The following is a 27,275-nucleotide window of genomic DNA, read 5'->3' as shown; positions in this document are numbered from 1 at the left end:
CGAGGTCTAACGACTCGGTTATGTTGTTTTCAGATCGGAAAAAGGTTCTACATCACATTCCATTTTCAAATCATCGGTGCGAGCAATTTACTTCCGCTTTTCAAGACATAAATATTCGTGATTGTTGGTACGATTGCCTTTGTAATGGCCATGGCAGTGTTATGCACTAAATGACTGTCAAGGACAAAATGATCAGCGGGATCGACAGAATGTTTAAATAAGCGCAGTATTTGGATGAATTGTCAATGACACTGGCGTTGTAAATTTAAAACATTTTTCTTTATCTTACCTCGAATGTTGTAAACGTCGCTCTTTCACTATTGGAAACATAACACAACAAGGCGTTTTACATGTAGTATTTCATAGAAATAAAAAAATGTTTGCATTTAGGAAAAGACATTCAGACAGATTAAGAACTAAATGCAATTTAGTTTAATTTCATTATTTCATCATGATAAATGCTGTTCTAGCGAGTCACATAAAAAGAGAGATGGATTTTAACTTCATAATATATGATTATAGATATACTGTACATTTTACTAAATTATATTTACAGGTGATAGTAACACGTGTACGTATTAAGGAAAGAAATCCTTCTCAGATAACTATGTGGTATACTCAGTTTTGGCACCCTTTTATTCAACGTTTAGGCAGATTTTGATATTAGTAACATTCCTTCTAGATAACAATGTTTTTGGTTTTAGGTATCCCTAACGACTTCCAGACCGTGGAAACAGCTGTATAATGCAGTTTTATATATAACTCATATTTACAGGCAAACTCAAAAAATAAATAAATGAATAAATAAAACAATAAAAATAAATGAATAAAAAAAGAAAAACACCGTGAACAAGCAAAATATAGACCAGATGTTCTCAAAAGGTAGATATCTACTTTCTCAAAGACAACAGTCTGTAAATAAAAGTGAAATCAAAGCGGAAACAGTAGCAATTGTTTAAGAATTTTATATCTAAAACCAGCTATACATTTTGACATTATTTGATAACAAACCACAACGGTATCGGTCAGGCCGCGCCGTTTTCACTTCAGTGTTAATTTAACTGTAACTATTGATTACAAATTATGATTATTATCAACGCGGAAATGTGGTAAAAAACAGTATGCGTCTTTGAAAGTACATGTATTGCGAAAAGAATACGAATAATATTTTATGCATAGATACACGCAAGAATAAAAGGTTTACGGTTTGTGCTTTTGCAACAATGATTATATGTAAGAATATTATCTTCACAGCTTCAATAGCATTTGTCGTTGGTCATAGAATTATCATTCATAAAGGTTCAGAAGGTTGTTACACTGTGATACTCTGGCTGGACATCTACACAGCGGTGAACATTCTATTGAGAAGCTATTGTCCAGAAAACCGACTAGCTTGCTACTTGAACAGGTTCCAATATGTTTCTGTGTTTGATTGGTAACATTTCTATGGAATCAAATGTTGCTTGAAAATGGGAGTATACAGACATATTGGTAACTATCGAAATTTATCTCGTCACTCTAACAGTATATCACTATGATCGAACGACCATTTTGAAGAGGAACTTTTAAGTTGTAGACTCGCGTCCATGTATACTACTTGCCTTTTAATACAGGCAGCGACAGCAGGCGATATATTCCAGGGTAATAATGCTTTACTCTAAATTATTCATGTGACTGTGGAATTGCTCTCCTTGTCATTGTCAGAGTAGATGAGTACAAGTCCGGCTCGTCTCCAGTAATGGCCATCCGCCGAAAAAAAACTCCCGTTCAATTATTACGGTTTAAGGAGCCTTTAAAATAGTAGCCGTATATATATCTTCAATCCTCTATGTCTGAGTTCTGTAGTACTGTGTTACGTCATTTAAAAACGTGTCACGTGATGCCGACGTCGTACTTGTCAGTGTTCTGTAGTACCGCACTACGTCATATAAACACCACGTGCTGATCTGACATCTTACATGTAATATCTGTTTTGGGTCTAGTTATAGAAATATTATTTTGATTTGATTTCGTTTCTTTTAGACACTTGTATCAACGTTTCTCAAACGCTTTTTGACAGCGAATGTAATCGTATTGCTTGCATGTTTCGTTTGCTTTCAGAAATGTATCAGAAAGGACATTTAGAGCCAAAACGTAGTAGTTATCATAAATCGGGTTGTCGGGAAAATAAATACTTTATTTGATTCACTCCTCCCGAGCTTCATGGACTTGATTTCATTTTACCTGTGGCGCGAAGTGTTTAACAGTCTTTGGCATTGATAATGATTACATAGAAATATGACAGTGTTGTTATGGCTTGACATACAAATCGGCTTTGATATTTATATATGAAATGTCTTATTACACAACATCTGTTTGTTTTGACATTGGAAGTAACGATAAAATAAAATTATTGTTTCTTAATAATTCATAACGATTGTTTTTTGGTATAAACAGAACTAATTATTTCTTGGGGAATAGGTCCCATGGAATAATAGTTTGATAGATGTATTCATTGTATGAGTGCTGATCGAGTCTTTTTGTGCAGTTTTCACAAGCAAAACAAACTGTTACTTTATACACTGTTTCGACCATGCTGTACGAAAATAATTGTACATCAGAAGTACAAAACAGAGTTATATAGGGTTACGGAATAGGTCAATACTATTTGTTATATATATCAACAATGACGTGTTAATCGAACTAAGATACGATATATTTTGACTATTCTACAAGTTTTTTTTGTTGTTTTTTTGTTTGTTTTTTTTGTTGTTTTTTTTTTGTTGTTTTACATTAACATTCGTTTGCTATTTGATGAAAACATTCTATTTTCTTTGTCGCAAGTAAATCTGTGTTGCGTTAGTAACTAATTCATGCAAAATATGTAATTCCTGTATGTTTTTATTGTGATGTTCTATTCCTGATCTTTGACTTGTATTTTATGTTTGTTTTCATTGTGGTATTTTATTCCTGATCTATGACTTGTATTTCCTGTATGTTTTTGTTGTGATCTTTTATCCCTGGTTCTAAGACTTATAATTCCTGTTTGTTTTTGCTGTGACCGTTTATTCCTGGTTCCAAGATTTGTATTGCCTGTATGTTTTTGTTCTGATCTTTTATTCCTGTTCTTTGACTTGTAATTTCTGTATGTTTTTGTTGAGATCTTTTATTCCTGGTTCTAAGACTTGTAATTTCTGTATGTTTTTGTTGAGATCTTTTATTCCTGGTTCCAAGACTTGTATTTTACGTTTTTGTTGCTGTGACCGTTTATTCCTAGTTCTAAGACTTGTATTTCCTGTATGTTTTTATTGGGATCTTTTATTCCTGTTCTTTGACTTGTATTTCCTGTATGTTTTTATTGGGATCTTTTATTCCTAGTTCTAAGACTTGTATTTCCTGTGTGTTTTTATTGGGATCTTTTATCCCTGGTTCTAAGACTTTTAATTCCTGTTTGGTTTTGATTATATCTTTTATTACTGTTCTATGACCTGTAATTTCTGTTTGTTTTTGTTGTGATCTTTTATCATTGGTCCTAAGACTTGTAATTCCTTTTCGAGCCGTCTACTGTCACATTATCTCGCATACTTTATGAAGGCCCTCCTGATATCGTAATTGAGTTGAAGTTATGTCAGCAGGTGGGGTTATTTTACCCTGTATTGTGTAACACACTTGTCTATTTCATGACAAATAGCGTTACATTTTGTAAACAAACCATTTGATGATTTTCCCCTGGACGAGCAGAGTTTTTATTGTGTTACGTATAAGGTTTTATATTCTATATAAACCTTTAACTGATATGTTTCAGGACGAGAAGAACCAACTATTGATCACAAACGCCTGGCTACAACATGTAAGTAAATCTATACATATATTGCACAATACACTAAATCAATCAATCAAAATGTTCAATCAAATAGCGGCCAGGCATTGTAACCCGATACGTATATTTGATAAAAGGGGATGCCAGTTGTGGAACTCCAGACAGTATGTATATCGATTTATCTGTATTAATACCAGAAAACAAATTAACATTCGCTTCCATCCTTCTCTCTCATATTTTCTCTCCAATTCAATTACAATGGAAATTGCTCTATTGAAAAATGGTTTGTCTTTATCGTTAAATATAAACCATCCGGCCTTGTCCAGACGAACTCGAGAACGACAAATGAGAAGATGTCTATAGCATTTCACTAGTCAGAATCATTACTTAGCTGTATATATTACCACCAGTTACATAGAGGTTGTACAACGAGTGGTAGTTGTATATGGAATTTCTTTCACTCTCATTAGTTATTTTTCAAAAGTTACAAAATACGAGCTTTAGCGAAAGGAATACCTTCTACAACAACCACGAGTTGGTATGACCTGTTTCTGTCACAATAAAAAAAACTATTCTGATGATAAATTGACCTGTTTTGTGTCAAAATGTGTTCTTTACACAATATCAGCTGTGGTGTAGGGATATGATCTAAATCAAAATGTAATCAATATGCAAAACTGACAATTTCAAAACCATATATCGAAATATCACAATCTTTTACATAGTATAACTAATAATAAGCAATTTTAGCCTTTTCAAAAAAATAAAATAAAATAAAAGAAAATAAAAACAAATAAAAATAAAAATAAAATAAATGAATAAAAATCTATATATACATGTATTTCCTAAAATACGGCAAAAATAACTGCGAACTAGTTCTTTTGCGTTATCATTTCCAGGACCATGTTAAGCGGTCTTCAAGTGTTAGCCAATCATAACGCATAGACCACGTGATCAAAAAAATTGTTCTGGTCAAAGGTCATCGTGCCAACCAATCAAAACGCATTTAGAGTTTATACCACGTGTGGTATAAACTGAATGATATTCAACAGTTGTTATGACTATTTCATGCATTTGGAGTTGAAAGATACCCTCCTATTGTGGTAGAAAGAACTATCATCTATATCATTCTAAATCAAGAAATGCTAACAACTAATCGTAACCGTAGTTCTCAAACAGTAAAAGTCGTAAACACCATGGCTGAATATGAGAAAAAGATAAAATCATGAAAAGTAAGAAAATGTGATCAGGTTGTCCGACAGATAAGATTCTTTTAGTAATTAGTGGTGATATCAGGTCTTAGTAACCAATAATCAGTTTGCAAAAAAAAATATTGAAAACGTGATACTTTTGAATAGTATATCTATAAACAAGGAAGCTGTTAAATTTGTACAATTTCTCTGTTTAAGGTAAGACATTTATCTACTTTGCGAAAATTTGCATAATTCGTAAATTTCTATTTTCGATAATAAGAAAATCTACAAATTACTTATCTGCTGTAGTGACAGGAAACTATCAATATTTTATCACACCCGGAAATTCTTTGTTAAATGTTGAAAAACATTTTGATATCTTCGACATCGCTGAAGTTCGATGTCGATTTAGTGTGCTAATAATAGTACCAGTGGGCGTTAACTGCTCTATATTAGAATCTGGGACACTCGCCATGGAGGAACGCCCCTACGTCAACCTTTTAGGACAGAACATGGGTTTAATCAATCAAACGTCCAAAGTAAAATGAACACCGTAGTTATAACTCACTATATCTAGTACATACCACGACACAGCGTCGTGACTGGTATGTGGTAGGTAATAACTCACCATACATAGTACATACCACGACACAGCGTCGTGACTGGTATGTGGTAGGTCATAACTCACCATATCTAGTACATACCACGACACAGCGTCGTGACTGGTATGTGGTAGGTAATAACTCACCATACATAGTACATACCACGACACAGCGTCGTGACTGGTATGTGGTAGGTCATAACTCACCATACATAGTACATACCACGACACAGCGTCGTGACTGGTATGTGGTAGGTCATAACTCACCATATCTAGTACATACCACGACACAGCGTCGTGACTGGTATGTGGTAGGTCATAGCTCGCATATCTTTGAGGATATTACTTTCTTACTATAATAACGAATTAAAGTAATGTGTACGCTTTACTTACAGACATGGATAGATGAACGAATTAGTTGGGATACAAAGGATTACAATGGGCTCGAGGTTATACGCCTTCCTGCCAAAAAATTATGGCTGCCTGATGTTGTACTTTACAATAAGTAAGTAAATCATTTATACTCATTGTACACAATATCTAATTAAACACAAATCACATTATTGTAATAAAGATATAATTAAGTATCAATTAACATATATAATTTACATCGTTAATGATATTTCCTTCATCTTAAATATCTATCAGGTAGGTATTTAAAGAGATATAATATCTTCATGTGGTAGTATAGTGTATCCTCGCCTGGTACTACCAAGAATTAACTATGTACTGTTTAGTTCGACTTATACCAAAACACAATATGCTGAACGGCGATGATGTATTAAAACTTGTTTCTGTCTTGAATAATTGACGAGTCACCACCGTATGAACAGATTTGCATTTAATATAAAAGCGCAAAGCAATTTATATTTTTTTTGCTTCCGTTTTTACGAACAATTTCACGTTGTTATCAGGGCCGAGGTAACGCCTGTCATGAACACATGTTTAACACAAAACAAACGCCATTTCTAATTTTACGACGTATTTTCGGATATGTTGCGTATGCAAGCAGCATTACGGAAATGAAACGGAGGAAAAGTACAAAAAGAATCGAGTTGACCATTAAGTAGGAGGGAATGATAAAACAACGCGCTACATAATGAATAAACTTTGATGAAAACTATGACGAAATGTAGAGTAAAAATTGCTAAATGAATAAAAGTTGATGGTTTATTCATTATATTGTCTAACTGGGTGTTTATGGCAAAGAACACCATTTTGATTTACCCATACAAGGCAATGAATGGAACAGCTCCGGGGTATTTACAGGAACTTGACTCTCTCAACCAGCCTTCACGATTACTGTGACCTAAGGTAGAATCCTTGTTATTCGATCCAAACTCTCGTACTGTGACTTATGGTAACAGGTGCTTTGGAAAAGAGCACATCACACCCGTGTTTTATTCATTGACTACCTGTGTGTTGCAGGTCACAGTACAACATTTTGATTTACACATACAAGGAAATAAATAGAACAGTTCCAGTGTATTTACAGAAACTCTCTACTTGCCGTCACCATCACTAAGTTTGGAGGCAGAATCATTGTTATGTTCCAATTTCTCGTATAGTAACTTATAATTACCAATAGTTTGGGAAAATAGCGGTCACTTTATGGCTACAGGAAGTCGACAAAAGACAAAATGTGAAGTAAAATTTGCAAAAAGAAATAACAGTCGATGGAAGCAATAATAAAATATGGAGTAAATTTCTTAAAATAGATAATAGTCGATAAAGGTTAAGATAAAATTCCAAGCACCACGTATTTGTAGATATGTAAATAGTTACGGACAATGCAATTTGAAACTCCATATGTCAAAGGTGACAACGATTTGGTCTACAAGGTAGTGAACGACTTGGTCACACTCCGGTAGAGTAGACTGTTTACCGATGGAAAATGAGAGATGGTATTCTCTATAGGTATCTATTTTATATTACCAGTGAAAATTAAAGATGTTTGCTATGATGTTTTACATGTTTATTTAATAATGACACGATCGTATAAATAAGACACTGAATAGAAACACCATTGCACCATTGTAACGTATGTAATTGACACAGAAAAGTCTGTAGTGTATGGGGTATGGCATTGGTAAAAAAATGACTGTAGTGTACGGGGTATGTCATTGGTAAAAAAATGACTGTAGTGTACGGGGTATATGATGGGGTATATGATTGGTACAGAAATGACTGTAGCGTATGGGGTATGTGGTTGGTACAGAAATGACTGTAGTGTATGGAGTATGTGGTTGGTACAGAAATGACTGTAGTGTATGGGGTATGTGATTGGTACAGAAATGACTGTAGTGTATGGAGTATGTGGTTGATACAGAAATGACTAGTGTATGGAGTATGTGGTTGATACAGAAATGTCTGTAGTGTACGGGGTATGTGATTGGTACAGAAATGACTGTAGTGTATGGGGTATGTGATTGGTACAGAAATGACTGTAGTGTACGGGGTATGTGGTTGGTACAGAAATATCTGTTGTGTATGGGGTATGTGGTTGGTACAGAAATGACTGTAGTGTACGGGGTATGTGATTGGTACAGAAATGACTGTAGTGTATGGGGTATGTGATTGGTACAGAAATGACTGTAGTGTATGGAGTATGTGATTGGTACAGAAATGTCTGTAGTGTATGGGGTATGTGATTGGTACAGAAATGTCTGTAGTGTACGGGGTATGTGGTTGGTATAGAAATGACTGTAGTGTACGGGGTATGTGGTTAATACAGAAATGACTGTAGTGTACGGGGTATGTGGTTGGTACAGAAATGACTGTAGTGTATGGGGTATGTGGTTGGTACAGAAATGACTGTAGTTTATGGGGTATGTGATTGGTACAGAAATGACTGTAGTGTACGGGGTATGTGATTGGTACAGAAATGACTGTAGTGTATGGGGTTGATACAGAAATGACTGTAGTGTATGGGGTATGTGGTTGGTACAGAAATGACTGTAGTGTACGGGGTATGTGATTGGTACAGATATGACTGTAGTGTACGGGGTATGTGATTGGTACAGATATGACTGTAGTGTACGGGGTATGTGGTTGGTACAGAAATGACTGTAGTGTATGGGGTTGATACAGAAATGACTGTAGTGTATGGGGTATGTGGTTGGTACAGAAATGACTGTAGTGTACGGGGTATGTGATTGGTACAGATATGACTGTAGTGTACGGGGTATGTGGTTGGTACAGAAATGACTGTAGTGTACGGGGTATGTGATTGGTACAGATATGACTGTAGTGTATGGGGTATGTGGTTGGTACAGAAATGACTGTAGTGTATGGGGTATGTGGTTGGTACAGAAATGACTGTAGTGTACGGGGTATGTGATTGGTACAGATATGACTGTAGTGTAGGGGGTATGTGGTTGGTACAGAAATGACTGTAGTGTATGGGGTATGTGGTTGATACAGAAATGACTGTAGTGTATGGGGTATGTGGTTGGTACAGAAATGACTGTAGTGTATGGGGTATGTGGTTGGTACAGAAATGACTGTAGTGTATGGGGTTGATACAGAAATGACTGTAGTGTATGGGGTATGTGATTGGTACAGAAATGACTGTAGTGTATGGGGTATGTGATTGGTACAGAAATGACTGTAGTGTATGGGGTATGTGGTTGGTACAGAAATGACTGTAGTGTATGGGGTATGTGATTGGTACAGAAATGACTGTAGTGTATGGGGTATGTGGTTGATACAGAAATGACTGTAGTGTATGGGGTATGTGATTGGTACAGAAATGACTGTAGTGTATGGGGTATGTGGTTGATACAGAAATGACTGTAGTGTATGGGGTATGTGATTGGTACAGAAATGACTGTAGTGTACGGGGTATGTGGTTGGTACAGAAATGACTGTAGTGTATGGGGTATGGGGTTGATACAGAAATGACTGTAGTGTATGGAGTATGTGATTGGTACAGAAATGACTGTAGTGTATGGGGTATGTGATTGGTACAGAAATGACTGTAGTGTACGGGGTATGTGGTTGGTACAGAAATGACTGTAGTGTATGGGGTAGATACAGAAATGTCTGTAGTGTATGGGGTATGTGATTGGTACAGAAATGACTGTAGTGTATGGGGTATGTGGTTGGTACAGAAATGACTGTAGTGTACGGGGTATGTGATTGATACAGAAATGACTGTAGTTTATGGGGTACGTGGTTGATACAGAAATGACTGTAGTGTATGGGGTAGATACAGAAATGACTGTAGTGTAGGGGGTATGTGATTGGTACAGAAATGACTGTAGTTTATGGGGTATGTGATTGGTACAGAAATGACTGTAGTGTACGGGGTATGTGGTTGATACAGAAATAACTGTAGTGTATGGGGTATGTGGTTGGTACAGAAATGACTGTAGTTTATGGGGTATGTGATTGGTACAGAAATGACTGTAGTTTATGGGGTATGTGATTGATACAGAAATAACTGTAGTGTATGGGGTATGTGGTTGGTACAGAAATGACTGTAGTGTACGGGGTATGTGATTGATACAGAAATGACTGTAGTTTATGGGGTATGTGGTTGATACAGAAATGACTGTAGTGTATGGAGTATGTGATTGGTACAGAAATGACTGTAGTGTATGGGGTATGTGATTGGTACAGAAATGACTGTAGTGTACGGGGTATGTGGTTGGTACAGAAATAACTGTAGTTTATGGGGTATGTGGTTGATACAGAAATGACTGTAGTGTATGGGGTTGATACAGAAATGACTGTAGTTTATGGGGTATGTGATTGATACAGAAATAACTGTAGTGTATGGGGTATGTGGTTGGTAAATAAATGACTGTAGTGTATGGGGTATGTGATTGGTACAGAAATGTCTGTAGTGTATGGGGTATGTGATTGGTACAGAAATGACTGTAGTGTATGGAGTATGTGATTGGTACAGAAATGTCTGTAGTGTATGGGGTATGTGATTGGTACAGAAATGACTGTAGTGTATGGGGTTGATACAGAAATGTCTGTAGTGTATGGGGTATGTGATTGATACAGAAATGACTGTAGTGTACGGGGTATGTGATTGGTACAGAAATGACTGTAGTTTATGGGGTATGTGATTGATACAGAAATGACTGTAGTGTATGGGGTATGTGATTGGTACAGAAATGACTGTAGTGTATGGAGTATGTGGTTGGTACAGAAATGTCTGTAGTGTATGGAGTATGTGGTTGGTACAGAAATGTCTGTAGTGTACGGGGTATGTGATTGGTACAGAAATGACTGTAGTGTACGGGGTATGTGATTGGTACAGAAATGACTGTAGTGTACGGGGTTGATACAGAAATAACTGTAGTGTATGGAGTATGTGATTGGTACAGAAATGTCTGTAGTGTATGGGGTATGTGATTGGTACAGAAATGTCTGTAGTGTACGGGGTATGTGATTTGTACAGAAATGACTGTAGTGTACGGGGTATGTGATTTGTACAGAAATGACTGTAGTGTACGGGGTATGTGGTTGGTACAGAAATGACTGTAGTGTATGAGGTATGTGGTTGGTACAGAAATGACTAGTGTATGGGGTATGTGATTGATACAAACATGTCTGTAGTGTATGGGGTATATGATTGATACAGAAATACAAAATTGAAAGATGATGTTTCTTTCGTACGCTATTAAGTTTAGTAATAACGTTCGCCTCATATAAAAAGAAAAACACGGCTAGGATGCTTGCAGGGTTTGGTCCCAAAATGTATACCAATACTATGTTGTAATTGGCGGTCTGAACAGGTAGACGAGGAACAACGTATTTTAACATCCCATGTCAGCTACCAACAACGACAAATGCACGTGTAAAATACTAATGTTGTATTGTTTCAGCGCGGATGACTACACCTCTGGGTTTATGCCTATCAACGCCATGGTGAAATATAACGGAGAAATTTTCTGGTCGCCACCTACACGGCTAAGGAGTTCCTGTAAAGTTGATATCACGTACTTCCCTTTCGACAGTCAGATATGTAAACTAAAATTCGGGTCCTGGACGTACCCTAAAGCTCAGGTAGACCTTGTCAATATGAGTGGATTGGTGGACCTCACAACCTATACCACCAATGGAGAATGGATGCTGAAAGAATACTTTATCACACGTAACGAAATAGTGTACCCAATCGGTAACGATATATACCCTGACGTCACAGTCATCATCGTCATACAGAGAAGAATCCTCTACTACATCCTCAATATCATCTTCCCATGTTTCTGGCTCAATGTCCTTAGCGTGTTGACGTTCTGTCTACCGCCTGACGCCGGGGAGAAAATCAGCCTGAGCATTACTGTCCTTTTGTCCTACTCCGTGTTCATGTTACTGGTGGCGGAGAGCATGCCTCCGACGTCCGAGTTTGTGCCGTTAATAGGTAGGTATTGCTTCCAGTGTCTCGTGCTATTAATATTTTATAGTATTAATTTATGTGTGGCATGCCACAAACAAGCAGATTTAAGAATATATTGTATCCTCCTTGCCGATCATAAAAGGTTGTTTTTGTGTGGCGTGCCTCATAATGATAAAGCTTTGCTGTTCATCTATGATGGCCTAACACATGGGTAATATTTCGGAAGTAAACAAATCTATCTGATATCCTAGAATTTAAAAAAAATCAGTTATGTACATGTATTGTGGTAGGTATAGTCAAAAAGCAAATGTATCTAGACGTTATACACAGCGACCTGTCAAGAAACCATTTGTAGCTCGAATACCCGTACTACATAATCCTATCAGGCGATGAGCATAAAGCCCCACATACTCGTCACTAATTGGGTTTTAACCGTGGACTTCAAAGATGACCTTCATAACTAACATACTGACGTTTGTCCCTGTATCTTTTATTATAACATACAATAGCATAGTCGGATGGGGTATCTTATTTAATAATTGACTTAGTTTATTAAAAGAAATCATAAACCTGAGAAAGGTGATATTCCCAAAGGCCGGAGTTAGTCCCCTTTCGAATGTTAACAATTCCTTCTATTAACCTAAACAAAGACAATAACTGTTTTGCTATAGGAAATGATTTCTATAGTACCACTTGTTTTGCTATATATATTATGAACTAAACACTGTCTTAAATTAGTTAGGAATTAATATAAGCTTTAAGCTTGTTTTCCGATCCCAAATTATAAAAATATGTATGCATACTAGCATGGATATTGAATAAAATATTGTTAAACTAAACTAATTCACCTATAAAAATATCTATTTGAAAACCAACAAGTCTAATAAAACAACATCATAACAAATATTTGATTTTAATTTTTCTTAAATAGTAATACATATATTTGCATATTAGAAAATTATATAGTACAGAAGGTCTATATTTCACATTATATTCCAGCATTAAACTCTCATTATCAATTAGGCTGCATTCATATGAATATGAACTCTAGATCGTATTGGAATATAAAAACGGGATTTGTGCCAGCGCTATGTCAGTTCGTTTGAGTAGCGAGCTGCTATTCAGCCTTATATATGCTAGCATCACTGGTCTGGGTGGTCAAATGGCACCTTGATACACACTTGTCTTTGACCTCGGCGACCGGGGTTCGATTTCTGGATCGGACATGAAAAGGTATCGGGTCACTTGTCAGATCACGTGGTTCTCCCAGGGCACTCCGATTTCATACCTCAGTAAGACCCCTCGTGCTCTTCCATCCGGGTAAACAACTTGTTGATAGGATAACGTGTTTCCAATGATGTAAGATAAATAAAGTTAATGTTTCTGTTGAGTTTTATTTATGCAAATTATATGCGTATTAATGCCCTTGTGTATGCATAGTGTCAACTGTTGACAACCTTTCATTAATTATCCAGGATTGCTGAACATACAAGTGTATAGCAAAGAAACAATAATATGTATGATATAAAATATATCGTGTTAAATTTGACAATTGTGTTATTACAAGGCCAATAGGAATACCGTTCACGGGATGGGGTGTATCCAAAATAGAAGTAGATAGTTGCAACAGCTCTAGATTAAAGACATAAACAGTTTCAGTTATGATTCACGTAAAGTTGGATTCGTTCTAAGAGGGGAGACAGAATACCTAGTGTCTACACAGCGTAAGGAAGCTGGACGGGACGTGTGTGTGTGAGAAATTCGAAGAGTTTTGAACTCAGCGCATCGAATAGCTATATTAGAGACATGTCATCGATTAGGGCGTCCTCTGAGATCCTAAAGAGATGTTACAGAGAAGTTCGCTCACGTTAACCTGACCTGATAGATATTATGGAGACCTGAGCTCGTTCATTTGGAGAAGTCTGCAGCCGCAGTACAGATAAAGGAGCATTTAATGTGGCGGAGTTCGGCCGAGTTGTATGATTTATATAGATATAGTGAAGTCTAGACCGCCACTGCAACTAATGACACTTAATTGATCGCTTTATTAATTAAATGACTACAGCAATGTGCAGTGTTTCACCGAAAATCTACCATCTATTGTGAAAGCCAAGACAGCCCAGAGATTTCACATTGTTACACTGCGTCACAAGACATGATATAAAGTCATTCAGAAGTACAGTACGTAACTGGTGTTTTCTTAAGACGTGAACACCGATAAAACCGGAGTGCTATGTGTGTTATAGTACCACGTAAATAGAATGTCCTTCATTTCCGATTGCTCGTAACAATTTAGATGGTATGGGCCGCATAACAAAATACAAATGTTTGATATCTTATTTCGTATTTCTGTCAGTTTTGTCTCAGTAATGATGTTCCCGTGGGATATTTATGCATTCTATTGGAGATAAACAAATAAAGGTAAAACATTAAGTATTTACGTATAGGTGATTACGTGTAGGACTTAAAACATCTCATGAATATGGGCTATTTTTGAGTTTGAAATCAAATTAATCGATTTCGGGACGCGTAAAACTTCCTCACGAGGGATGTAAATTAAAATATGTTGAATAATGAAAAAAATTGTATACGGGTAGTAAAGATCATTGTATTTAATTCAGCTGCTCTCTTACCAGGCTCCTCGGTAATGACCCTGCCACTATCCGGAGTTTCAGGTGTAATTGGTTTAGATATTAGATAGGGGTAATTTCTCGATTTCGGACTCCAAGGTCAATATATGCACTCTACTTACGAGCTGTGTTTTATTTTGTACTGATCTTCACTGACTGGTTGACAGACATGTCAGAGGAATAAATAAAATTAGAGTCTTAATAAAACAGATAAATTATATTGATGCCCATCACTTTCCTGCAGTTATTGTTTTGTAGTGAATAGATGACGATGTTTCCGATTATTCATCCTAAGTTATTAAGTTGTGAAATATTATTGTTTTATTTTCAAATATTGTCTTGAACGCAGATGTCTGCGTCAAGAATTGAAATAAATTAGATGGGGTTTGACAAGTTTGGAAACATGTTATCCTATGTAAAAATGTAAATATTTATGAAAACGTAGATTACGATTTTCATGTTTCATTGCTTTTTGTTTTTTGTTTGTCGCTGAAATAATTCAAGACCATTTATTTATGAATACAATAGAGCTGTATTATAGAAAATATAATGCAATGTTTCTGTTAGTATCCTATAATAACATGTATATTTCAGGCAATATTTGAAAATGTGTATTTCAGATGGTTTAAGACAGTTTACACGTTACTTTTATGAATTATGTATACCAAATCATTGTCACCCTTGATGCTCTTCTCAAAAAATGATATTGTGTTGCTGTAAAACTGTATCTATAATTGATGTTTTTCCCATGTATTTCATGTATACTTATAATATGCAAATGGATGAATAAACAGATTTTAAAACTGAAAAAAAAAAACAGTTAACACGATTATATCAAACAATTGATTAAAATCGAAATAGGGATATAGAGATGTTAAGCATATTTTCTCAATGGACAATTTTTTAATAATATACAATTTCACGATGTGTGGTCATGTTTTATGTCTCCATTAAAAGCCACATCAAAGTTATATGGAGATATGTAACGGTCATGTTAGTGAAATGTAGGTATTATCATTGTCGCGCGATTTGTTGTCCAAGACCAATCATGAATTCCTCCGCGGAGCTATGCGGTTCGCGTGGTAACGGTATCAGGTAGTCCCACTTATCTCTCCTATAGCATAAGTCGTGATAGGGACGGACGCTGAGAGGTCGTAACAACATCGACAAAACAGTTAAACTATTAAACATTTCAAATCTGGCACATTTGATATCCTGTTATGACAATGGCGTATCGTGCCCCTGGATCGCGAGGACGCAGTCGATCGTAATTTGGCAGTAAACATGTTGATAGGTAGATCAATAAAGCGAACATCAGCAGATATGCTGCAATGAAATGTTAAGAGTTTAAGCCTAGATCCCTGTGTTTTTACAGAGAGGTCCTGGTAGCTGGGACGATGTGTCAGATTACGTACAGAATAACATTTACGCAGTGTGGGACTTTCTCTAAATCACCTATTCTCTAATCAATCTCTTACAACGTTCTGTTACATCTGTAAAGGATGGGGGTCCCAGCTTGGGCAAGGCACAAATGTAAGAAGTCTGGAACGTGTGCGGTACAAGCTACCCAAAACTCCGATTTATCTGAGCTAATGTTTTAAGCGTTGAAAGCGATGAACGATGTCTTAGATTTCAGAGCGATTTGAGGCATGCATGATGCAGTTCCATATCAAGTGTTCGGATCTGACTCGTGTATTAACTTAATTATATTGAAATTTGAAACTTCATGTTTTATCTTACGAACACAGGTGTGATATATATGATTTCAAATCTGTGTTAATGTGAACAAATTCGCTAACAATTGAGGAATTTTAAAAGATTGAAAATCACCTTTATTTTTCAAAACTATGGTGACTTCCAAGTTTTGATACTCCAGGGCTTGATCTCTCAATCAAGATTTCTGTCGATTGCTGTCTTATTATACTTGGACACAGGGTTTCTATATGTAGCTTGATGAAGACCTAGGAGAAGTTTTTTAGACGAAATCCTGATCTTATAGGGAGTTTATATGACCTTGTGTGATTGTAGTTAGCGTGTTAAATGTTTATTAATCTGCCGATTCTCGTTCTGAGAACGTGATACAATGTGCATCAGGTGACATAAATTTACATGGTAGTTGTTGTCAAAGATGTATAAGCCCTTTACCCATCCGGAAAACCTACACCACCTTAATGTATTCCCTTTGTAAATATTCCTATTTTCCATATTAATATAGATTCCGTTCAAAATGTCTCCGGGTTGAAATACCAGGGTAAAATGATAACAGGTATATCTTAGTCTAGTTAAGACTCTTAACTTGAATAAGTTAATGGCATTAACCTAGAAGTACGGGTAACGAGGATATCAATTCTCCTGTTAAGCATTTTGAATTTCCATGGATAATTCTGCAATGTCACCAAAGCACCTTAAAGGCAATTAGAGACTAATAGATGTGCTCTCTACCGCCCCTTTTGCCTCGGTCAGGAATTTAAATGAATCGTGTAAAAGAATAAAAACTATTATAAAATAATTGATGTATTAATGATACCAACAGGACAAGATCAGATCTAAATGCCGGCATTATGACTGAAGAAACATTCTAAACTTTCGAAGAGAAAATAACTAAACTATCAGCCAGCAGACAATAGGGGAAAATCAAAACCTTTCACGCTTTAAATGAACCGAGAAGTAACGTCACATCCGGCTCAATTATAGCGAATTTTATAGATTAATAAAAGATATAAATGACAGTATTATTAGATAACAAAATGAAGATGAGAAGGCCCATAGAGAATTCGTTATCTTCCTTTGATACTATTTAGCGTATGAAGAACCTAATTGTTAGATTGATGTAATGCCTTCTAGGTTTCATGCGATAGTTCTGTATCAGCATAATTTAATCAGGTATATATAATCTTACTCTTCAAATGAACGGACGTGAATCTGCCTCATGTGATGAAGCATTGAGGTTGTTAAAGTACATGTACACAGCTGAGTTTAAGCGACTCGCGAGCCGATCAATGGGTTTCGGTAGTACTGCAATGTGCTAATAGACTACGCAATAAGGTAAACCGTAGTTTTTTAAGGAACCAATCCAGTTAACAACCATTTCATTACGGAAGGGAAAGTTAAGGCTATTGTTTTGTATCTCACACGGGCATCGTAACAATCCAGCTATTATGTAATTATAATCCCCATCCGTATAGCTCATTGTGGGAACAAGGAATTGTCGTAAACGCGCAAATATTCACGACGCCTAAGGTTTCCAGCGAGGCCACGCCATCATGAGATAAGACCTGCGAGCAGAATCGCAATCCTCTTTACAAAGCGGGCTATAACGATGCTTAAGCTCACCTTTGCATTCATCACAGTTTTGATTCCGCACTGGACGAAGGAAAATTGGTTGCTCCTCTACCATCAGACGATCTTTAAAAACACCAATTAACTTCGGAATAGCATTTCCTGTTAACATCACCAAAGGAAGCGGCCACGCGAACTAGTGTTTACATCAGATCGGGTCGCAGTGGTTAGTGGAAATGATATAATTGAACTTAATATGCATATAATTCGACGCCATACTGCATCTCTGAAGCGTTTTGCTCGCTGTTGATGGAGACGGTCTGGTGATGAGCTCTGAAGTGGGTTAAACGTACAGACGAGCACTAATAGACGCGGGGAAGTACGTTGGATAGTACAGTTGTCAATTATATACGTTTTGGTCTTCCATTTCCTTTTATTTTAAGTGCAAAGTATCTAAGCACGCAGCAAAGAGAATCTTACGTACAGCCAATCGGGTCACTTTGGCTGGAGTGATACTCATGCTGAAATAGCAATAAAACTGCATGAAACAACTGTTTGATCCTTCTAGTGCTTTTTTTTGGGGGGTAAAACTAGACAAGTCTGTATCAGGTCAACTATTAATTTTATAATAACGCAAAACCATAACTCTATATATTTGTAACTGTTGTCGTGCGGCCAATGATCCGTACTTTATGTCTTGTACGGGAAAACACTTGCAGGTGTTGTGAAAATTATATAACTCAACTAACTATACGCATAGACTATATTAGGTTAAGCGTTTTCATTGCTCGTTAATGTGGCTCGTGGTTTCATTATCGCCATTCATAGTTCCTATATGTCAGCCAGCTAAATGTAGTAGTCTGTTGAAAACTAAAAACTGAGACTTTATCTTCGTTTAATTAAAATTCATCGCAGAAAGTATTCCAAAGAAAAAATCGAATATCCTTATAATGTATCTACAGAATCGCTGGTCTGTGTTATGGTTTAATATGTATTTGTACTTAAGGTTCAAAAGGTCATTGTTTAGATAGGACTTGTTCGTGAACTTGGTATATATATTGAGAAAAAAATATAAATAAAAACGCATTCCACATGATTATCATATAACAACAAAATAAGATGTATCGCTTTGTTGAATATGATACAAAATTATTAAAGCTGAGTATCGATTAATATTTTATTTGTTCTAACCACGTTATTATTTTTATTTCCTATCAAGGTATTTACCTCACTGTGTCAATGGCGTTAGCCTCCATCTCGGTCATCCTGACGGTGTTTGTGCTGAAAATCCATCACTGCGCCCCCCATCAACCTCGTGTCCCCAAGTGGGTGAGAAGGTTGGTTCTGGACTTCCTCGGTGGCCTCATGCAATGTAAGTGCCTTAAAACTCAGAACAATCTCGGCAGGAGAAATAGAGGTGGGGATATTCATGGACCGGAGGAATCAGAAATACTCTCTAAACTCATGAATGATATTGCAGCAACGAAAGACAATAACAGACGGCGCTGTCAACCGAACGATTCATATGTGTCATCTCAAAGCGAGGCTGGTAGCGTCATAGCCGATCTTAGGGGTAGCAGCTTCCTCGCGGATTTACGAGGGAGTCTGAACATGTCGAATCGAAATTCGTACGTCGATGATCATAACGGGAATAACGACGGCGTGAATGACGGTAAGAAAGGAATCATGGAGGACGTCCTGAAATATCTACAGTGTATGCTTGCTAAAAATGACCAGCAAGACCTTGAAGCGGAGGTACTGGACGAGTGGAAACAAGTGGCCACGGTGGTGGACAAAGCCTTGCTGTGGACTTTTCTCGGGATCACGCTCATATCGACACTTATCATACTCATAATCATTCCTCTCACCACCTACTCTATGACAGGCGGACTCTAACACACGCATTCACAGCTTTTGTTAACTCGTACACCATTTGAGTTTTTGTTTTGGTTCCTCTTTGTGTTAATCAAAAGGGGTGTGTTATCGGTCCCTTTATCAAGTAACGTATCTAGAAACACCTGTGAAAGATTGTGTGGAGAAATAGAGGAGAGTTTTTAGATATGATATTATATATGTTATCTAAGATAAACGAATAATTCACACTGAAAGAATTCGCCTGTTGTTCAAATTGTGTAAGTGAATTAAAGAAGAACGTTAGCGGGCGATTCCGGTAGAATTATATGTTTCTCCGGAATGTCTAGCGGAGCTGAGAAGATTAAAGTAGACGGATAACGAAGTATTATCATAATGTACGTATTCATTACCCAAAAGATATATGATTATACAACAGCATATACCAAAAGATACATGATTATACAACAGTATATACCAAAAGATATATGATTATACATCAGTATATACCAAAAGATATATGATTATACAACAGTATATACCAAAAGATATATGATTATACATCAGTATATACCAAAAGATATATGATTATACAACAGTATATACCAAAAGATACATGATTAAACAACAGTATATACCAAAAGATATATGATTATACATCAGTATATACCAAAAGATATATGATTAAACAACAGTATATACCAAAAGATATATGATTATACAACAGTATATACCAAAAGATACATGATTAAACAACAGTATATACCAAAAGATATATGATTATACATCAGTATATACCAAAAGATATATGATTATACAACAGCATATACCAAAAGATATATGATTATACAACAGCATATACCAATAGTGATATATAATTATACATCAGTATATACCAAAAGATATATAATTATACAACAGTATATACCAAAAGATATATGATTATACATCAGTATATACCAAAAGATATATGATTATACAACAGTATATACCAAAAGATATATGATTATACATCAGTATATACCAAAAGATACATGATTATACAACAGTATATACCAATAGTGATATGGTTATACAACAGTATATACCAAATGATATATGATTATACATCAGTATATACCTAAAGTGATATGATTATATAACAGTATATACCAAAAGATATATGATTAGATGATTATACAACAGTATATACCAAATGATATCTGATTATACAACAGTATATACCAATAGATATATGATTATACAACAGTATATACCAAAAGATATATGATTATACAACAGTATATACCAATAGTTATATGATTATACAACAGTATTTACCAATAGTGATATGATTATACAACAGTATTTACCAATAGTGATATGATTATACAACAGTATATACCAATCGTAATAGTAATGGTATTTACGCCTTACAGCTCACGAAGAAAACAAACAATCGGCGTTGTCAATTAACAGATGTTCATTACTGTTACAACAGCGTTGACTCGATATGTTAGGGTTGTATTTCAGAAATTAACATCAAAACAATATTGGGAGATTCAACATACAGTAATCCTTTTACATGTAGCGTTTGTGTAACCTGTGTTGATAATAAGTGATGATCCGAAGATGTGATGCAAGCGCCAAAGCGCCCATGGAGTGATCCATTCTGTGATATCGATCTAAGCGTTATGCCTCTAACTTACTGATTACAAGGTATATTTAAGACTTATCAAACTTCGAGTTTATTTAGGGATATAAAACTGTTACAAATGACACACTTTTTATTTTTTAGCAATGTAGTGTGTCAATTCTATTAGCTGATTTATTAGATAAGGTAGTGTTATTTTGTTTATTATGACAATGGTTAGATGTTTAGCTGTTCACTGTACGATTGTTCGTTGTACTATGTCAGTAAAATATATGATAAAGCAAACGCCGACTGGTACAGTACGACGTGTTCAACTGTCCTCCGGGCAACAGGTATATATTTTATTTACCATTGTATAATAGTTTATGAAAGAGGACGTTACAAAGTTGTATAACTTGTGTCCAATTTCATTCGAATTTTTCAAATAAAATGTGTTTAAACTAAAATAAACAGGTATTTTATTCGGTTCCTGAACAGGTTTCGGTTCAACTGTCGGTTTCCCTCCACTATACAAATCTTCTCGTGCTTCTATATGAACCAAAATATCTTAAGTTGATTTGATTTATTTTGTTGTGAAATAATAACGAAATGTGACATTTAAAATTAACAAATATTTATAATACTGGATCAACAGGTGGTATTTGTTGGTCCTAAGATGTCTGGACAAGCACGTTAAACTCACTAAATACGACACTTGTTGGGTGTCGATAATAGTACTTGAAATATAAAATGTTAATACTACAAAGTATGATATGTTATTGTTTACAAAAATGTATTCACATAGCGACACTGAGCCTAATACACACTAACTACAGTCTACAATAATTGACAAAAGTGATGTCAGACTCGCTGTTAACTTCATGAAATGGCAACAATCGTGAATATTGCTCTTTGAATATACATAACTCAATCAGACAGTTTATACTTCGGACGCCAAATGACATATTCTTTTAAATAAAATTAACATAAATGTATGACAGCCAGTTTAAAGTACAAAGCAAGGTGATAGTTAACAGTTTGACGCGATGGTCAAACATTATTATTGTACATCATTGTGATTTCAGCATAGCTGTCTATATTTAGAATTTCTACCTATGTAAGATATATTACCATTAGTGATCAATCTTTATCGTATCAGTATTCTATATATAGTTTTGTTTTAGACGAATAATTATCATGTTATATCTTGTGTTGTCCGGAAGCTTATCACACAGAAAACCTAATTTTATATTACTTTGGCTGATGTATTTATTTTATGAGGGTCATAAACAACGCACAATGTTACTTGGTACTATATAAACAAACATAATCAGTATGTAAACAAACATAATCAGTATATAAACAAACAGAATATCAGTATATAAACAAACAGAATATCAGTATATAAACAAACATAATCAGTATATAAACAAACATAATCAGTATATAAACAAACAGAATATCAGTATATAAACAAACAGAATATCAGTATGTAAACAAACATAATATCAGTATAAACAAACAGAATATCAGTATATAAACAAACATAATATCAGTATATAAACAAACATAATATCAGTATATAAACAAACATAATATCAGAATATAAACAAACATAATCAGTATATAAATAATCATAATCAGTATATAAACAAACAGAATATCAGTATATAAACAAACAGAATATCAGTATGTAAACAAACATAATATCAGTATAAACAAACAGAATATCAGTATGTAAACAAACATAATATTAGTATGTAAACAAACATAATATCAGTATGTAAACAAACAGAATATCAGTATATAAACAAACATAATATCAGTATATAAACAAACATAATATCAGTATATAAACAAACATAATATCAGTATGTAAACAAACAGAATATCAGTATATAAACAAACATAATATCAGTATATAAACAAACATAATATCAGTATATAAACAAACATAATATCAGTATATAAACAAACAAAATATCAGTATATAAACAAACATAATATCAGTATATAAACAAACATAATATCGGTATAAACAAACATAATATCAGTATAAACAAACATAATATCAGTATAAACAAACAGCATATCAGTATGTAAACAAACATAATATCAGTATGTAAATAAACAGAATATCAGTATGTAAACAAACATAATATCAGTATGTAAACAAACATAATATCGGTATAAACAAACATAATATCAGTATATAAACAAACTGAATATCAGTATATAAACAAACATAATATTAGTTATAAACAAACATAATATCAGTATATAAACAAACATAATATCAGTATATAAACAAACATAATATCAGTATATGAACAAACATAATATCAGTATGTAAACAAACATAATATCAGTATATAAACAAACATAATATCAGTATATAAACAAACATAATATCAGTATGTAAACAAACAGAATATCAGTATGTAAACAAACAGAATATCAGTATGTAAACAAACATAATATCAGTATATAAACAAACATAATATCAGTATAAACAAACATAATATCAGTATATAAACAAACAGAATATCAGTATAAACAAACATAATATCAGTATGTAAACAAACAGAATATCAGTATATAAACAAACAGAATATCAGTATAAACAAACATAATATCAGTATATAAACAAACAGAATATCAGTATAAACAAACATAATATCAGTATGTAAACAAACAGAATATCAGTCTGTCGTTATGTTTACCTTGCCACTTGTTTCTACAGACTTCGTTCTACTCTTGTTTGCTTTTGTTCCCTGGTGTACTTAATATGTTGGTTGTAGTACACGTGTGTTACTATATATATATACTTACACGGACTGTCATTGTTTGTTGGGTATCTATATGATTACATTTACAACTAAATATCCTTAATTATTAAATATTTACCATTGATGACTCTTTTTAACGATAATTTACATTATTTAATTTTTAACTAAGGTGGATTCTGTGTTCGTTATTTAACGACAGTTGAAAATGTTGGTACAATGTATCCAATTTATATTAATTGATAACACATATGTATTTTGTGTAATGCATTATTAAATTGATTAAAAGAAAATTTCCGAATTACCGAAACAGGACAATTGATGTAAGTATTACGTATTTCTTCATTTCATCCATATTCACTTAGTTTCTGATTTTTTTTGTAAAGTCCCAATTCTGAGATTAACGAAATTCAACTATTAAGCCTATAGTAATATCGGTAAATATATTACATACAGATATCTAAAACCACGTCAAACAATAGCTATTGTATGATCGATAAATATATTGCATACGAATGTTTACAACCACGTCAAACAATAGCTATTGTATGATCGATAAATATATTGCATACGAATGTTTACAACCTCGTCAAACAATAGCTATTGTATGATCAGTAAATCTAATACACACAAGTGTCTCTAACCCCGTCAAACAATAGCTATTGTAGTATCGGTAAACATATTACATACAAATGTCTACAAATTGTAATACCACAGAAAATAAAACGCAATCTAACATACTAGATCGTTTGTCTTTTGTCATGTTTTACACCATATCCTGTGTTATATTGTAAAATTATCGTTAGGGTCAAATGACAAACGAGTGTAATCCCAGCGTGTTCAAAATCCAAATAAAATGCTCTTTAATCATGATCTCTCAGCAACCTACGACTGCTTCTGTGATCAACATCTACAGAAACCTAAACATGTAAATGACTACGATGATGTATCATCAGAATAAAAACGTGGCAGCCCACAAGTGTAGGTTTTTTTTACCAACGTTACGTAGTTGTCTCCCTTGTATCGTTGTAAGCCCCAATGCAGAATGACATACACACACTATATTAGGTACATGTCTATATCGATAACAGTGTTTATCCCCCTAAACGTTCATAGAGTCGTGAACATCCCTTATCACTAACCACCACTGGAATAGTCGTCCTGTAGCGCTGTGGTATTTGTGTTTGCCATCAATATCTCACAGAACTTTCAAATAAATCAAATACCGTTTTAATTATTGAGGGTCTAATTACCATTGTTATAACGTTACATAATTATGATTTCCGAGAACAATGCTATTGTTTATGATCACACAGTAACGACTCAGTCTTGTTATTTTACACGGGACGGATATTTCTAATAACTACATGACGAAGTGTTCTCCCGCGATGTTCATCACGTAATTATAGCAAAGACTCATTAATAAACCTTCCTCAATGGAAAAATTTAATTCTTAGATATTCAATTTACAGAAACAGAGTCGAAGTGGATTGTCGATAGTCAAATTATAGAGACAGAGTCACAGTGGATTGTCGATAGTCAAATTACAGGAACGAAATCACAGTGCTCTGTCGATAGTCAAATAACATCAACAGAATTACAGTGGATTGTCGATAGTCAAATAACATCAACAAAATCACAGTGCTCTCTCGATAGTCAAATTACAGGAACAAAATCACAATGGATTGTCGATAGTCAAATAACATCAACAGAATTACAGTGGATTGTCGATAGTCAAATTACAGGAACAAAATCACAATGGATTGTCGATAGTCAAATTACAGGAACAAAATCACAGTGCTCTCTCGATAGTCAAATTATAGGAACAAAATCACAGTGCTCTGTCGATAGTCAAATAACATCAACAGAATTACAGTGGATTGTCGATAGTCAAATAACATCAACAAAATCACAGTGGATTGTCGATAGTCAAATTACAGGAACAAAATCGCAGTGGATTGTCAATCGTACTGCAACAAGATAGCAGCGGATTTTCATTCGTCAAATGACAACGACAGAATCGTAGTTGATTGTCCATAGTTAAATTAAAACAGAATCAAATTACACCTCTCTAAAATATAAAGCAAATATTTTCCTTCCTTTAAATTTTCAAATATACAAAAAAAAAAATTTAAATGTAGATAAATCAATTTATTTGATAAGATAATGAATTAATTTAGTATGGTTGTCGAAGTAAATTAGCATGGGTTGACGAAGTGATTTAACAAATATAGACGAAGTAATTTAGTATTAGTTGATGAAGTATTTCATTATTGGTAGACGAAGTCATTTATTGTGCGTTGACGAACGTAACAAGAATCGTATGGTTTATATTTGAAAAATTGTGATTGTTTTAATCTATGATTGGTAAAGTTATAAATCAAGTTCTGAATCTTTGATATGATTCGAAATGGTTGATGAGCTGTGGATTAAAAATAGAAAATTATTATTACAAATGATTTACTAGCAGATAAATGAGAGTATTTACCTTATACCTGTATATTATTAACAGTATACCTGTGTAGTATTTACAGTATACCTGTATAGTATTTACAGTATACCTGTGTAGTATTTACAGTATACCTGTGTAGTATTTACAGTATACCTGTATAGTATTAACAGTATACCTGTGTAGTATTTACAGTATACCTGTATAGTATTTACAGTATACCTGTATAGTATTAACAGTATACCTGTGTAGTATTTACAGTATACCTGTGTAGTATTTACAGTATACCTGTAGAGTATTTACAGTATACCTGTGTAGTATTTATAGTATACCTGTGTAGTATTTACAGTATACCTGTGTAGTATTTACAGTATACCTGTAGAGTATTTACAGTATACCTGTAGAGTATTTACACTATACCTGTGTAGTATTTACAGTATACCGCTAGAATATTTACAGTTTACCTGTAGAGTATTTACAGTATACCTGTGTAGTATTTACAGTATACCTGTAGAGTATTTACAGTATACCTGTGTAGTATTTACAGTATACCTGTGTAGTATTTACAGTATACCTGTGTAGTATTTACAGTATACCTGTAGAGTATTTACAGTATACCTGTGTAGTATTTACAGTATACCTGTGTAGTATTTACAGTATACCTGTGTAGTATTTACAGTATACCTGTAGAGTATTTACAGTATACCTGTGTAGTATTTA

At 34.4% G+C, this 27,275-nt stretch overlaps 1 protein-coding gene across 1 annotated transcript in view; it reads left to right on the top strand.

Moving 5' to 3' along the window:
• Window positions 1-20,562, top strand: part of LOC117335065 (neuronal acetylcholine receptor subunit alpha-10-like) — a 59,500-nt gene extending 38,938 nt beyond the window's left edge. The window contains exons 2-5 of the mRNA XM_033894986.1: window positions 3,785-3,829; window positions 5,989-6,098; window positions 11,437-11,972; window positions 19,077-20,562. Coding sequence (XP_033750877.1) covers window positions 3,785-3,829; window positions 5,989-6,098; window positions 11,437-11,972; window positions 19,077-19,753 — 1,368 coding nt within the window. The 3' untranslated portion in view covers window positions 19,754-20,562. The remainder of the gene's footprint in view (window positions 1-3,784; window positions 3,830-5,988; window positions 6,099-11,436; window positions 11,973-19,076) is intronic.
• The last annotated feature ends 6,713 nt before the right edge of the window (window positions 20,563-27,275 follow it).

This window comes from Pecten maximus, chromosome 9 (genome assembly GCF_902652985.1).
Source record: "Pecten maximus chromosome 9, xPecMax1.1, whole genome shotgun sequence".
In the NCBI taxonomy this organism is placed as follows: Eukaryota; Metazoa; Mollusca; class Bivalvia; order Pectinida; family Pectinidae; genus Pecten; species Pecten maximus.
This window is presented reverse-complemented; position numbering and strand designations above follow the sequence as displayed.